Source organism: Urocitellus parryii, chromosome 5, assembly GCF_045843805.1.
Source record: "Urocitellus parryii isolate mUroPar1 chromosome 5, mUroPar1.hap1, whole genome shotgun sequence".
In the NCBI taxonomy this organism is placed as follows: domain Eukaryota; kingdom Metazoa; phylum Chordata; class Mammalia; order Rodentia; family Sciuridae; genus Urocitellus; species Urocitellus parryii.
In genome coordinates, this window is record NC_135535.1 from 85,530,455 (window position 1) to 85,546,544 (window position 16,090).

Genomic DNA, 16,090 nt, shown 5'->3' on the forward strand with positions numbered 1-16,090 from the left:
TGGTTATCATTATTTTTATTAATTCTCCTGGCTAGGTGTGGTAGGCAGAATTCTAAGTGGTCGCTAAAATTCCATTTTCCCGAATCCCTATAACTTGTGAATGTGTTGTGTTATAGAGCACAGTCAGCCTTTTAAATTAAGTGTGTGCAGGTAGGTCTAATCTAATCACAGGAGCCCTTAGAGGCAGAGAGATTTCTCCTGTTGGTGGCAGAGGAGAAAGGCAGAGAGCTTCCAGGCAGGAGAAGGGTTTCATTTGCTGCTATTGGCTTAAAGACAGAGGAGAACACATGATGAGAAATGAGGGTGGTCTCTAGGAACTGAGAGTGGGCTTTGGCTGACAGCCAGTGAGGAAATGGAGAGCTGGGTCCTAAACTTAAAGGAACTGGATTCTACAACAATCTGAGTGCACTTGGCAGCAGATTATTTCCTAGATCCTCCAGATAAGAGCTGAGCCCAGCTGACACTTGTATTCTAAGTGGAAACCCAGCCAAGACCACCAGACTTCTGTTCTACAGAACTGGGGGGAAAGAAATGGATGTTGTCCTAAGCTGCAAAGCTGTGGCAGTTTGTCACACAAGGATAAATATGCTATCTGTCTTGTCCATGCATATGGAACTTCTGGAATAAATAAACCCCATCAAAGCTTTTACTACAGATTTCCACTATCCCATGGATTTACGTTTTGTTCCACTTGTCCATGTGCATGCGTTCTAGTTTGTTGGACCCAGGAATATGGAATATGGTTGGAATGTTACTGCTGATGACCACGTATCAGCTGGTATAGGATTTAGCTCCATGAATGCTGAAGTGACACTCATCAGAGGCTCTGTGCAGTGAAATCACTCCTGACAAGTAAGATTCACCTCAACGGTCACTCACTCCTCACAATTCTTTTCATTTAATGGGATAAACAAAAATGCATCACTGCTTGTTAAGACTGCATGTTGCAGATGGAAAAAAAAAATCCTTTGATTCTAGCATCAGCCAAATTTTCAAAAGGTTACCGAGGAATGTAGCATTAGTTGCTAATACACTTAGACAAATGTTAGGGAGATATATGCTCTTACATATACATGAGGGAATTCGCCATTTGGATAGTCTTGGTGTTATGAAGAGGCAAAGCAGACTAAATCTGGAAGGTTGTCTCACCCTCCCTGTGGAACTGGGACTCTGAAGTACCTCCTGATCATACCTTTGAAAAACAATATAGAACAGGAAAAACAGTCTACTTTATGTTTTAATTTTTTAAATTTCTTGGTTATAGGTGTGCAAATAGGGACATCAGGGTAATAGGTTGGCATTACCCTTAAATGTGCTCAGAAGGGCACAGCCTCCATCCACTGTGTATAACCAAGTCGGACCAATCATGAGCTGCTTTCTTTTTTTTTTTTTTAACTAAAAAATAAATATGTTATTATCTCTAAAATAAGGAAGATGGGTCATCATGAGAATTAAATGGCAAGTATATTGAGAACTGTTAACATTGTGCCTTGCAGTTGTAATAGCTCCATGGAGCTGCTTATTTTTTTGCTTCTCTGGAGAAGGCATGGAACCTGTGAGCACACAGGTTCATTTCTTTTTTTTTTTTTAAATTATTTATTTATTTTAGTTATAGTTGACATAATACTTTATTTATCTTTATGTGGTGCCAAGGATCAAACCCAGGGCCTTGCCCTTGGTAGGCAAGCGTTCTACTGCTGAGCCACAACCCCAGCCCAACAGGTTCATTTCTAATAGGGCTCTTGTTTCTTAAGATTCACTTCCTTTTGCTTCCACTCAGCAATGGTGGAACAGCTCCAGGGTTTCAGGACCCTCTGAAGCTGGAGGCTTGTTAACAGAGTTAAAATGTGCCAACTGCTTTCAAATACAGCACATCTCAAGAGCAGTGCTGAGAAGTGATCCTGATAAGTTGGTGTCAATCCATACACATCATCTTATATTTGAACATACTCCGTTTTCAAGTCTATTTTACCCTCTGTAGCTCTTTCTACTTCTAGGAGACTACATCAGTTATAAAACAGGCACTGAGGAGAAGTGCAGAATTATATGGCAAGGTTTTGTGGATAACTAAGACCCATATAAAATTTTATAGTTTATAAATGCTTCCTTAGCAATAATCAGAACAGCCTTTGAAAGTTATAATACAATACCATTATTATCTCCATTATGTGAGTGATGACATTAAGATTCAGAAAGGCAGAATGAGTTGCCTGAAGTCATTCTTTAAGTTCCTAAGGAATAAAATTTCTATTTTTCCTCTAAGTAAGAATATAGGGTAACTGACTCCCAGGGAATTTGTAAAAATATATTTTTTAGATGTAGATGGACATAATACCTTTATTTTATCTATTTATTTCTTATGTAGTGCTGAGGATTGAACCCAGTGCCTCACATGTGCTAGGCGAGCACTCTGCCACTGAGCCATAACCCCAGCCCTCCCAGAGAATTTTGATATACCTCATCAGGAGAAGGTGGATTCGTTCTTTTATTCCACCAAGGGACCAACTTAGAGATTATCACTAATGAAATGATTTATAGCCATCTAAATTCATTTTCAAGACAGGTACATTAAGAAATGAAAACATCACACCTTTAGCATGTTTTGCGGTGAGAATGTAATTAAGGAATCATTGACTTATTTGTGGCATTTGGAACCCTGCTGCAGATTTCCTAGATGGCTCTATTTTTCCCTTACTCGTTCATGATGAATCTGTAGAAAAAAGAGAGATGCCTTCCGAAGTTTTTTTCATTTCCAGTTGCATGTCTGTGGCCATGGAAAAACTTCTTGCATATAAAATCAAAGAGCTAAAAAAGTTCTGAATCGTATTTACTGAGAAGCCCATCTATAACATCTCCATAATTTCAGAGTTTTGAAGCTACTTCCAAACAAGTATGTCTCTTGATCTTTTTTCCCTTCTTCAATATTTGAAACAGATGGAATCTTGGTAATAAAACCACTAAAGGCAATGTTACAGCTATTGTAGGGGATGAGGGAGGGCTGGAAGAAGTCTTCAACGAAGCCCCAAGAGAGTGTGTCTTCAGGAAGGAACAATCTTACTCTCTTTTCTTGGTAATATTGTTAGAAATTATAGATTGGCTATGTGTCCAAGATTGTCAGGTCTTCTTCCCATCTCACCAATTGCTAAGTATTGCTTTCTTACTATAGATATCTTCTGAGTTGCTATCCAGGCACTGTGTTTTCTGTGGTTCTCAAAGCCCGGGGCCTTTGGTGGTTACCAGCCATTTGCCATAAGTTGACCTTGCATAATACACACATTTTGATTTTTGCAATAATAATAGTTCCACATGTTTAATTGTGTAGTAACTTAGAATGAATTTGCTGATACTGTGCCAGTAGATTTTCTGCCTTGAGACATTGATATTTGGGTAACAGAACATAGTAGATGACTTTGAAAAGAATCTATCACCCGAGGAAAGCACAGGTCTTTGAGCTAAGCATGGGGAGCCCAATTACCTCCTTTTGTCAGGGTTGGGAAGGGTGTATATTGATCCCAGAATATTCTGCTGGGTAGGATAATAAATTGGTGCACAGAGGCAGCTGTAGATGAGATGAGCTGGGATAGGGGCCATTTTCATTTTCCGTGGGGAAATGAAGAGAGAAACTGAGCTATCAGGAGACATTCTATTCCCTGCCTCTTTTTTCTTGGCTTGTTGCATAGTTTTGTTATTGGAGCACCTGAGTTAAGAAGAGGTTTGGGTCCTTAATATATGATTTTAAGAAGAAATGTCCCAGGTATTATTCTGGGGGCTAGTGAGGATAAGTGAGCTGCTTGAGGAGTGTCAAATGTCAGTCAGAAGAACTGAGCATCCAGTGAGGCAAGAGGAGGAGGTAAGACTTGCTCATGTGTACCCAAGGCCAGGGAGTTGCCTCTCTGACTGATCCAGATGGTGCATGCATAGCAACCTACTCTGTTGTTCCAAAGAGGGAATAAGTGCACCAAGAACATTTAAACTGACAGCAGTGGGTGGGCCAGCCATCTGCCCCCAGGATGTAGTGAGAGGTGCCCGTGCTGAGAACTAGCCTATAATCAATCACCTTCCCCTACTCTCCTCTTAGGCCAATGCCCTAGGTTATTGTGAGTTGGGTAGGGAGAATTGGGAGACAAAAAAAGTGCAATTCTTGTGGTGGAAGTTATTCTTTCTGTGCTATTCTTTCTTATGCCATCATCTCCCAAGATAAGGAAAGGGGATCTGAAGATAATTGACCTGAAAATCTGCTGAAGCTGGATAGGGGAAGAGGTATATGAGCTCTTCTACCCCTAACAGAGTCAGAAGTGAAGGATCTCTTGGACCTACTGAGTGCTCATTGCTGCTGGGACATAGAGATCAGCCAGTAAAGAGATGAGGGAGCAGGTAGCACGATCACAGTGGTGCTCCTGCCACATAAGGTGGCCTTATGTGGGAGTGGACTAGACACCCCAAGATGGAGCCAGGCTACCTTCTGGAAAAAGCATTCCCTGCAACAGGGGCTGTGGACTGATGGCCAGCGGTGGGAGGTAAAAGTGGGTTTTATCAGAGCCCCTTGCCCCATCTGGGAACCTTGCTGTGGAAAGGCCAGCCCTGTAAAAATAATTCCTCTCGTGGTCTTCAGAAGACCAGTGTGTGTTCCTGACACATAAACCACAACAAAAACCATGTCTCTAGGTCAGATAAACAGTTAGCAACAACAGGAAGAACCACAACTGCGCCTGGACCCAGACAGGAGGTGTTGGCGCCTTTTCTTATTTTGTTTTGTTTGGTTCCCTCTGCCCAAACACTGGAGGAGGCAGCCGACAGAGAGGAGGGAGGAGGCCTGCAGGGCTGATCAAAACACCCCTCCCTGCCCTACCACACACATTCATCTACAGTGAGCTTCCCTGAGCTAAGGGGAGAAAAGGTAAAACCTTTGAATCCAGGAGCATCAAAGTTTTAAAAGCAAATAGTGCTGCGTCTTAAAGATGTTCAGACTGTCTGAATAGCTAAAAATCGCTGAAAATGTTCTTAAGGGAGTCAATTCACAGGGGGAAGGAAGAGTACTCATAGTAATATTTGGAGACATTTATTTATCAGAAGAAATAGGTATTTTCTGTTTACACACACAACTGGGGCCAACATAACCGTGCAGATTCAGGGTGTGATGAATTCTATACACTGGGCAAAGGGGAATCTGATCGGGAAGGGAAGGGAAAAAGAAATAACAATGAGGAAGGAAATAGATAAGAAGAGGGAGGAAGTATGGCCCTTTATCTGCTTCTGCCAAGGAGAGGGCTGCTGAAACCTTGGAAGAGGGCAGCGTCCTGGATGGTGCCCATATGGAGAGGGCATCCTAAGTCGGCCGTGCTATGTCCAGTCATGAACTCATCAGCAAAACTGACGCTGCTCCCGTCATCATTGTCCTTGACGTGTCCTCCTCTGGGTGGAGTCTGTACAGTGCCTTTCATCATCAGAGTTTTGAATCATTTTTACTTGCCTTCTCCGAACTGTGATTCCTTTGGCTAAAGTATTTTCACAGGAGCCATTTTCTAAGTCCCTCTTTTCTCTTCCTGTGCCTAAGTGTTCATCCGACTTCATGCCTTGAATGTGAGCAGCAGTGAGTCAACCAACACTACCTAACACATCTGCAAAAGAAAATATATTTTAAGAGTTTCCCTAGACACACAAATAGGTGAATTTTCTCATTTCTAGAAAACAGAATAAGAATAGAAATTTTTTTTCCACCAAGACTGAAAGGGTTTCTTTCTTTTCATTCTTTACAGTTGGTACCCAAAAAAGGAAGACAATGTCTATGGTCATTTGCACAAAGGGCTGCCTCTGAGATTACCTGCTTTCTCAATCAAGGAAATTTTATCTGCCTCCATACTTCCAACCTGGCCGGTTATCATCATCGAGTTTCCAGCACAAAATACCTTTAAATGGAGTCTTACTCCAATCAACATGCACAGCGCCTGCCAACACAGCTGGAAGTTCTGCAAGTGCATCCTCTCTGGTTCTGAGAGGACTTTCTGAAAGACAGATTTTAGTCCCACGTGAGTTAGATTTTATAGGAGACTGTAACTTCTGGAATTCCTAATAAAGACGAAGAAGCTGTTTTTAGTAGATGCTTTTAGAATGAACAATCCAGGGTCTTCTGCCAACATGAACTCTTAAAAGACCGTGCAGGTGCCTCGTAAATACCCAGGTTTAGCCAATGTCAGGAACGCATTTATTGCTTTGATACTATTAATAATATAGACATTTACTATCTGTTATGACTTCATAGGAAAGCTTACAACAGAAACACTTAGATCACAGGATCTAAGAAAAGCTAACTTTGGGGTTATGCTTGGAAAAACAAAGCCCTGAGATCTACTCTAGGTTGTGGATTAGAGGCTATTTATAGAAATAAGAGATTTTTTTGCTTCTTTATGGCCAACAGTCTTACATGAAATAACAAAAGCCAATATTTAGATACACATATTTGAGTATTACGATGCTTTAAAACTTTTGTTTTCTATATCCCCTTTTCATAAACCTTTTCTACCATCAGTGAAGGAAGGCACTTTCTCTGTAAAGGATAATAATAATGGAATGTTTGCAGTGAGTGACTACATTCTTCAAAGGGATTCTTTTTTATTCTTTACTTTTGGGAATTCTAGAAGAGTGTTTGCTTGTCCCTGTGCAGTCTTCCTCTGCAGAGGTCAGATGGCAGGTGAAGCCTGCAAGAGGGACCTGACCTCCGTGTGCTGTGCAGCTCTCCAGTCACAATGAAAAGAATCAGTGTCACTCATCTGTATTTCTTCAATTGTTCTGAATTCAGAAAATTACAAAATAGGCTAAAATGTTTTTATTTTTAACGCCAAGTCTGTTAGTCAGCTTTCTATTACTATAACAAAATACTTGAGACAATCACTTATAAAGAAGAATGGCTCATTTTGGCTCACTGTTTTGGTTCATTATCAGCTGGGTCCATTGCTTTTGGGCCTACAGAGAGGCAGTGTATCATGGCAAAGCTCCTCACCTCAAGGCCCAGGCATGAAAAAGGAAGGGGAATGGGCCAGGTCCCACAGTTGCCTTTGAGAGCACACTCATATGATCTGAAGACCTTCATCTCTTAAAGGTTTCTGCACTTCCCAATAGCACCAACCTGGAGACTAAGCTCTTGACACATGGGCCTTCAGGGAACATTTAAGATTGAAACTATAATGTTAAATTTCACTTTAATGGATGCAGGGATAAGATGGAAAAGAGGCTCTTTGTCATTAAGAGACCTTGATTAATCATGAAGGGAGTTTTCTCCCAAACCAGACATTCCCTGTATTCCTTTCTTTAGGGCCTTGGGGACTTTTTCACCCCAGAGAAATGCCCAGTAGAGAGTTTGGTAGTGTGTGTGTAAAGGTGTGCCATTCTTAGGCAGCTCCATTTTGGAAGGAGCACAGGTGGCAGTTGAAGATCTGTAAACTGAGTTCCTAAAAACTGTATAAGACTCCTGAGCTTAACAAAGCCCAGTCACAGACCACCTACTTGTGCATCATTGTTACTGATTCCATGGGTCCTGGTGCTATCAGAATCAGACAAAGTACAACTGAGATGGGAACAATACTCTTCATTCTTTTACTCCAGTGTAAATAAGGGAGGTAGCACATGGGGACAGAAATTCCAGGCTGACAGAAACAAAATATGAAGGTGTGCAGCTTTTATGGTATCTCCAGGGTAGGCAGAGACCTGGTCTTTTGTCACACGTAGAGGTGGGGTTTGGGTTATGCCTGTGCTCTTTTTCATCATGCCTCTTCATGTGACATAGGTCTTAATATCATCTTAAGTCTCCACCTCACGGTGTGATTTTTGCTATGTTAATAAAGATAACTATAAGTTACTTTAGTGACTATTCTTGCCACCTATAACTTGTCCCTTATTATCTGGGAGAATCCCTAATATTATTTTTAGAACAGGACAGACTATTGTCCTATTTCAGTGGGATTGAATTCAGTGACCTTGTCTTTCTTGACTCTGGCTTCTTGGCATTTCTTCTGGCCACGTAGTCTCAGAAGGTTGAGCTGTTCCCAACCTGTCTCCAGTTGTGTTATCTTAGTTCCATAACCTTGAAGACTGGTCCTTTTTATAACTCCCAATGATACCACCAGTTATTGGTGACGAGTTCTGCTTCCCCACATGCTGAAGTCTGAACATTAGAGAAGCACGCAGAGGCAAGCATATATAGCAGGGTTTCTTTAAAAAGGGTAACATAGACTTCTCCCTGGAGGGAGAAGGGGGCCATAGCTGGTGTCCTGGTATCCCAAGAAGCAGGCATTCGGCCCTTTTTATGTGTCCTAGGCTTCCTTTGTCCTCCTGCCTTCTTCCCCTGTCTTCCCAGGAATGCTCGGTGGGCTGTCCAAAGGGTGCAAAACAGGTGGGCTGAAGGGGGAAGGGCAGGATGGTCAGCCCAGGACACATTATAACTCCCTGGAGGGAGGGACAATTCCTGGGACAGGTTACCTTAGCAACAGTTTGGAGCAGGGGCAGGTTCTTGATAAGGGTAGAGGAAGGGCTCTGAAGGAATTAATGTTTCAATCCCACAGGAGACAGTCTCCAACTTGCTAGACTCACTCAAAATTGGCATCCTTGATCCAAACTGAGTTGATTTACCTATCTGTACTGACTGCCTATCTAATTCTGGCTTCACTAATTTTCTGGTATGTATGTTAACTCCATAAGACTGAGGGTTGAATTGGGTGTCACAATATCTTCCCTGATGTCTTATAACCTCAATACAGTTTTACAAGGCACCAGGAGAGTGACCAGGAGGTTACAAGGCTTGACCTATTCTTGGCATCCTTGTTACAGTGAGGTTAACTAATTACTTACTGGGCGAGTGATGACAACTTCAGGTTTCAGTGGTGTATGCTAAGTGTTTAACAATTGGCTCTATAGGGTAGGAGGAAGCCCCGATTTATTGTTTCTTTTTTCCTATTTCTGTGGTGTAAATACTCCCACCATGGCCTATTTCAAGCTATAAGGTGATATAATCTTGCTTGCAAAATACCTGAAATCAACATTCGAAGCTCTCTGGCTCTCCTAAACTAGTCATGAGCCAGTTTCAGCCATCACTGAACCATGATTTATTAGTTACATGGCTCTGATCTGAGTCAGCTGGAGAAGCAACAGGTTTTCAGTCCCCCAGGATTTTTCAGTATGCATGCTTACACTTAGATACTCAAAAAAGTCCAATATCTGTCTTCAGCTTTCCACCTGACACCTCCCTCAGTCCAGCTGTATCATTCTCTAGCTTTGTACCTAGGATGACTGATCTGCCCTTCCTTTCTGACGGTCCTAATTGGTTTTTCTTCAAGTGTGTGCAAACGTGTAAACCTTCAGGGACCAAAATTACGTAATTGAACAAATGTCTATTTTTCAACACAACTTATGAAGCATATTTGTTCAGTTGGAATGTTTTATTCATTATCTCTGCATTGTTGTTTCATTTTGGGGGGAGTTTATAAAATGATATTTGAATTTAAAGATACCATTGTATTCAATGGGTCTTATCCTCTTGACTTGGATCTTCTTAGAAACAGACTCAGAGATAAAATTTGAAAGCTATAAATTTATTTGGGGGTGGTGGTGCTGTGAACACCTGTAATGGAGCAAGGAAATGACACAGGGAGGGGCAATAAAACAATAATGACAGAGGTAGCCAATAAAGGGTGAATTAATAAGCCAGCTGCTCCAGTACATGACTAGATCTTACTCCTGCAGGAAAACTCTAGGAAATGGTGTAAACACTTGCCTCAGAACTTCTCTTCCAGAGAGGTAGAGCTGGGACTTTTAAACCCTGAGAGTTGAGGGCTGCTTCTCAAGGTTGCTCATTCCCTGGCACTTTTATTTTGCTACATACATGGCCAGATTGAACCTCAGTTCTGGGAAAAGTTCTCAGGACACAGATGCAAATATGGATGGTTGAAAGGAGCCAATGCACATGGAAAATCCGGGAAATAAGGGCCTTGACAACATCTATGGTATTCTAGAACTTGCAATAAATATGGGAGTGTTTTATGAGTACAATAGGCCCTCATCTGAAGTTTTGTTTCACTTGGTTTCAGTTGCCCACTGTCAAACATGGTCTGAAAATATCAGATGAAAAATACCAGAAATAAATAATTCATAAATTTTGTATAACTCTTATCATAGTATATTATTATAGTTGCTCTATTTTGTTATTATTGTTTTAGTCAAGTTTTTTGCTGCTGTGACTAAAGGACCTGACCAGAACAACTGTAGAGGAGAAAAAGTTTATTGAAGGGCTCATTGTTTCAGAGGTTTTAGGCCATGGAAGGCCAGCTCCCTTCATCAGGGCCTGAGGTGAGGCAGAAAATTATGGAGGAAGAGTGTGGTAGAGGGAAGCAGCGCACATGGTGATCAGAAAGCAGAGAGAGAGACTCTCCACTTGCCAGATACAAATATATTCCCCAAGGCCACTCCCCCAATTCTCTGCCTTCTCCAGCTGCACCCTATTACTTCAGTTATCATTCAGTTAATCTCAATCAGGGGATTAATTTGCTGATTGGGTTAAGATTTACAACCAAATCATCTCTCCTCTGAATCTTCTTGCACTGTCTCATACATGAGCTTTTGGGGGATAACTCACATCCAAACCATAGTAGTTATTGTAGTTAATCTCTTATTGTGTCTAATTTATAAATTAAGCTTTATCATAGGAATCTATGTAAGGAAATTCTTTAATTTACACAGGGTTCAATACCATGTGTGGTTTTAGGCATCCAAAGAACACCTTGGAAAGTTTTCTCTGTGGTTAAGAGGGACTACTCTATCATTACTTTGTTTAGGAACTCCGTGTATATGGCATATAAAGAACTCATTCAAATTAATCACATCCTATCTTGATTAGGTTTCTCACACTAGTTGAGTATTAGAATATCATTGGAAAATAGTTCTAAACATAGAAACCGCAGTACTCACTTATTCTTAAAACACATTAAAATTGGGTCATAGAGTACAAAGTGATTCCCAAATACTGGTTTATCCCAGGGGATGAGGGAAATTCCTTATGAAACGATTGTCTGAGATTTCAGTATTAAAAATTGGTCCATCGGTACTCTCAGATCTTCTCTTTAGGTTTGACTTTGGGCACATTTGTATAAAGTGATCCAAGTGATAATAATGCATATTCAAATTTAGAATCAAATAATAGAGTTGCAAGCAGACCTGTGAATATTCATTCGATATGCTTACATACATTAAAGAGGAAATATTCTTCCCTTTACAGCAGCATAGTTTGTTATGTTTGGATTTGGAATGTCCCCCAAAAGCTCAAGTGTTGAAAATATGGTCCTCAATGTAGCATGGTTCTAAGGTGGGTAATGACTGGATCATTAGGGCTCTTACCTCACTGGTGGATTAATCCATCAAATAGATTAATCTGGTTAATTAATCTAGTTGGAGGAGGTTGGCTACGGGGTTGTGCCCTGGAAGGGTTTACCTTCTCCCCAGCTCCTCTTTCTCTGCTTTCCAGCTGCCATGGACTGAGCAGCTTTCCTCTTACATGCCTTTCTGCCATGATGTTTGGCCTCACTTCAGGCCCAAAGGAATGCAATTGGCTGACTATGGCTGGAGGCCTCTGAAACCATGATCCAAAAATAGATTTTCCCCCTGTAAATTGTTTTTGTCAGATATTTTGGCCACAGAGAAGAGAAGCTGACACTCAACTGTCTGATGCTTTGCCTCCTCCCTGCTCCTGTCCTCTAGTATGCCTGCCTAGAATCTTGGCCAGGAACACTATTTTTAGAAGTTTCTCTTGTGCAGACTATTTCCTTAAAAACAAAATAAAAAATCTGGTTCGTTACAACAACTCCTTCAGGAAGCCTTCCCTGACTTTCCATCTCTGTTCTCCTGTAGCCCTGCAGAGACCCTCACGGTACTTGGAAACTTTCCCAGAAATGCTGTTGTGTTGGTGTTTCCTGAAAGATACCAGCTTCTGCTAGATACAGATCTTGTTTTATTCATCTTTGTACCTGTATCCCTGAGTACAGGGCCTGGTAGATAACTACATACTAAACAAAACCACATTGCTCTTAAGGAGTACATGAAGGAAATTTAGCAAGAGAAGCATTCTTTGTAACGCAAAATGTTTATGAGTTCTTTTGAAAAGGAATGTTCATCTAATAAGCTATAAAACTGTTGGGATTTACTAAACCTGCATTCCTACTTAATTCCTAATGGGATTGATTCAGTTAGTATTTCTTCAGTAAAATATTCCAGCTATTCTTGACCTTGGACTAACCATCCTCCACCCTATGAGTGTTTGCTACATCAGAGAATGAATATGGATTTTTTAATATCTATTATGTTCATGGTGTAGCAAAAAAGCAGATTGAATAAATTTCTTAATTCAAAACAAATAAGTTTTTCAAGATAAAGTTTACATAATTTGTTGAAATGTACTAAAAGAAAATAAGGAAGAGGTTAAATAATAGACAGTGAGCTCATTAAAATTTTATTTAAACATCTTGTAGAAAATTATGTGAAAAGTAAGATATTAGGTGTATAACCTGAGAAATTCCCTTTGTGAAATATGACTATGAAATGAGAGATTTTTCAAGTGGCTTATGGAAATACAACTCATTACTGCATAGTCACACCCTGAATAGTCAAAATGGAAAAGAATTTATTGGGATATGTTATAAACTTTCCTTTCTTAGAAAATCCTATGACCTGATTTGAAAACCTTCTACTTAATTGTTTCTAAAACTGATCTAGCCTAGACTGGAGGAGAACCTCTAGGTTTTCCTTTCATTCCCAGGAATCTGTGATAATGGCTGTATGTTTTAAGTTGGATTAGAATAAATTTATTTTAAGAAAAAATTCATCTTTACAATAGAGAGAAAAATGTTGCAGTTCTCTGATATGGTGACACTTGTATTGGGCTCCTGCTCTTCAGATTGACATGGAACTGAATCATATAAAAATCATAGTATACAAATGAAAGAGTTAAGATGCTGAAGCTTGTTCTCATGATACTAGAATTAATGGTATCAGAGCATGCTAAATGGTAAGTTCTAAAAAATAGCCCTAATGAATGATGGACTTCATGTTAGAACACCAAAAAAAAAAAAAATCATTACTTGATGTCATTTGATTTTGATTGGATGATAAAACAAGATTATTCTCTCTCCTGCTCCCCACCTTTCTTTTTTGTCCTAGAGATAACCTTGTTAGCTCTTAATTTGGTAATATTTTTTATGCTGTTCCTGATAGGTGCTCATAAAAATAGTGGAATTGCTGAGTCAGTCATACTGTAAATAGTACAGTTATCTCCCTTTGTGTTTGTGAAGGGAGAAAGTAGAAAAGAAAGAAGAAAGATGATATGGAAACATCAGCTTTTAAAAATGGAGAATGATTAAAATGCTTTTAAAAGAGGTCAGATTTATAGCCTTACAGACTGAGGGCCCCATTTATTCACAGGAGAGCAGAGAGGAATTATCTTTGCTTGCTAGTGACTCATGCTGCTGAGCTGAGAGGGTCGCCTACAGATGGGAGGGTATTTTGGTTTCTAGGACTGTTCAATCTTCTTGTTCAGTTTACTCACAAAGGTGCTAATTAGGGTAAATTGCTATGGTGTTATTTTTTCACTTTAACATCTGTTCCCTAGAGCTGGACACAGACCAGTGAGGCATTTTGTAGACACATCCAGGGAAGTTAGAGGGCAGTGATTTTGAGTTACTGACTTAATAAGTTAAAGTATAAACTAGTGGTCTTTTTGAAAAATTCAGAACCCTATAAAGCCATGAACTTTGCATGCCTGTGCTAAGATTAGAAACCATAGCAGCCAATGCTTTCAAAAGCAATAACTTCTGTACACAAGTGAATTGAAGAAAGAATTGTAATTTTTTACTGTTTTCTTGGAAATATGGTTAATATTTGTGCCCAACACTGTTACAAGTGCTCTACATGAATTAACTCACTTAATCTTCATAGAAACCTCAGAAATAGGGTAGAGATGATTATCAAGCCCATTCCACTGAGGTTAAATAAGTGTCCACAGGAAGAAAAGGGAAGCGTCACAGGGTTACATAACAAGTGAGTGGTGGGGCTAGGATTCTAACTCAAACAGCCTCACAACTAGAAATAAAGTCAAATGAAACGTTTGTGTGTGTTTATATTCTACATATAGAGAAAACCATTCAGGGTATATTGTGTAACCTGGTGGTCTTGAAACTAACCCTAATACATCATTATCGTTTTACATAGCAAGAAGCCATATTTAAAACCTCCAGAGAATTCAATGTTGTAATGTTTTAGCCAGTAGTGTCACCTTCTGTAGTTGTATTTCTACAGCTCCCCTCTCCATTTTTATATGACTTGAAGTGTGAACAGTAATTTAAATGTCCAAAACACTATCTAGGGGAGAAGCTACTATTAAAAGTCAACATAAATTCCTGCTAGTACTTTGCCTGTGGGAAACTACAAAATGCCCAAGAGAAGTTGTAAAATAACAATAAAAAATACTAATACTAATACTAATATCTAGGTGATCTCAGGAACTACTTTATGTAAAGCCCACAAAGCATTGATATTGTTGTTTTCTTTTTCCGTATTACATAATGCAGGTCATATACAGGGACAAGGGAATCTAGAAACTCACCACTAGCTTTGGAAGAAATATTCATAGAAAATAGTTGGTGGTGAAGGAAAATTGCTACTAAAAATACAGGTTCCAAGTACTTATTCAGCAAACTTGAGAATCTTTAGAGATTGGAGATTTTAAGTACTTGATAAAACTTCCCTATAATTTGCTTTTAATTCTATCTATAGGAATCTTTGCCCTTCAATTTCACTTTTTGTTTATTTGCTGAAAAAATAAAATTTTATTTTTCACGTTTTCATTTGTAACTATTTCTTTGCATAAGGAACTCATTCTCTATTGGCATGATATTTTTCAAAGAACCCAGTTAAACCTCCAAATTTCTCTTAGCATTTCCAAGCAGACAACATTTCAATCTCTGAAAAAATATTCTTTCTTTTAACTGACTAGAAGATATTTTAATTACCATTAGCTTTTTGTAGTACATACCATTATATTTACATCGTGGTTCATTTCTGCTGTTGCCATAGGTGATTGTGGTATGGATGACTAAATCTTCAAGCCTAAACTTTATATGAGAAATATAGAGTGTTTTTAAAGGGACAGCTGCATTCACTTGTATGTGATTATCCAAGTGTCATAGCAACATTCACTGGAGAGACTGTTCCTTCCCTGCTTCATATCTCAGCATCTTCCTTGAAAATCAGTTGTCCATAGATGTAGAGGTTTGTGCCTGGACTGTCATAATTTGAATGTCAAAACTAGGATCTAGGGGAAAAACTTCTATAAAAGAGGCAAACAATTTCCTATTAGTACATTGCCTGTGGGGAGCTACCAAATGCCTAAAAGAAGTTGTAAAATAATTATATCTAGATGATCTCAGGAACTATTTTATACAAAGTTCATTAAGCATTATTATTGTTGGCTTCTTTCCACAGACTGTTTGTCTGTCTTTATGCCAGGACTAACTAAAACTTTCATTTCTTGAAATGGAGGCAGACAATGGAGAAGTTCATACTAAATATAAGCAAAGATAAAAAAAAACATAGTCTCTGCCATTGAGAAGTTCACAATCTATACCTGGGATGCACACCTTCTTGAAATTGTACAAAATATTTTCATGCAAGTACAGGTAACATTTTAAGTGGGAAGAGAAATCCAAAGTTTTTCTTAGATGCCTGAAAGTATCCATAACATTGCTATAGATAGAATGGTGTCTTTCCCCAATTCATATGTTGAAACAGTAACCCCTAATGTAATTATTTTTAGAGACAGGACCTCTATGGAAATAGATAAGGTTAAATGAGTTAATAAAGTGGGACAATTAGTGTCCTTACTCGAAGAGACACCAGCACTTACTCATGTGCTGTGCTGTCTCTCTCCCCTTCTCTCTGCCATGTGAGGGCACAGGAAGAATGTGGTCATCTTCAGGTTAGGAGTCATTGAAACTAATTTGACTGGTACCTTCATATTAGACTTCCCAGTTTCTAGAAAAATGAGAAGAAAATTTCTCTT

General features: G+C 39.4%; 1 protein-coding gene across 1 annotated transcript in view; it reads left to right on the forward strand.

Moving 5' to 3' along the window:
- The window catches only part of LOC144255013 (uncharacterized), a 223,049-nt gene extending 217,003 nt beyond the window's left edge, over window positions 1–6,046 (forward strand). Inside the window, exon 3 of the mRNA XM_077799072.1 lies at window positions 5,757–6,046. Within this exon, the coding sequence (XP_077655198.1) occupies window positions 5,757–6,006 (250 nt within the window). The 3' untranslated portion in view covers window positions 6,007–6,046. The remainder of the gene's footprint in view (window positions 1–5,756) is intronic.
- The last annotated feature ends 10,044 nt before the right edge of the window (window positions 6,047–16,090 follow it).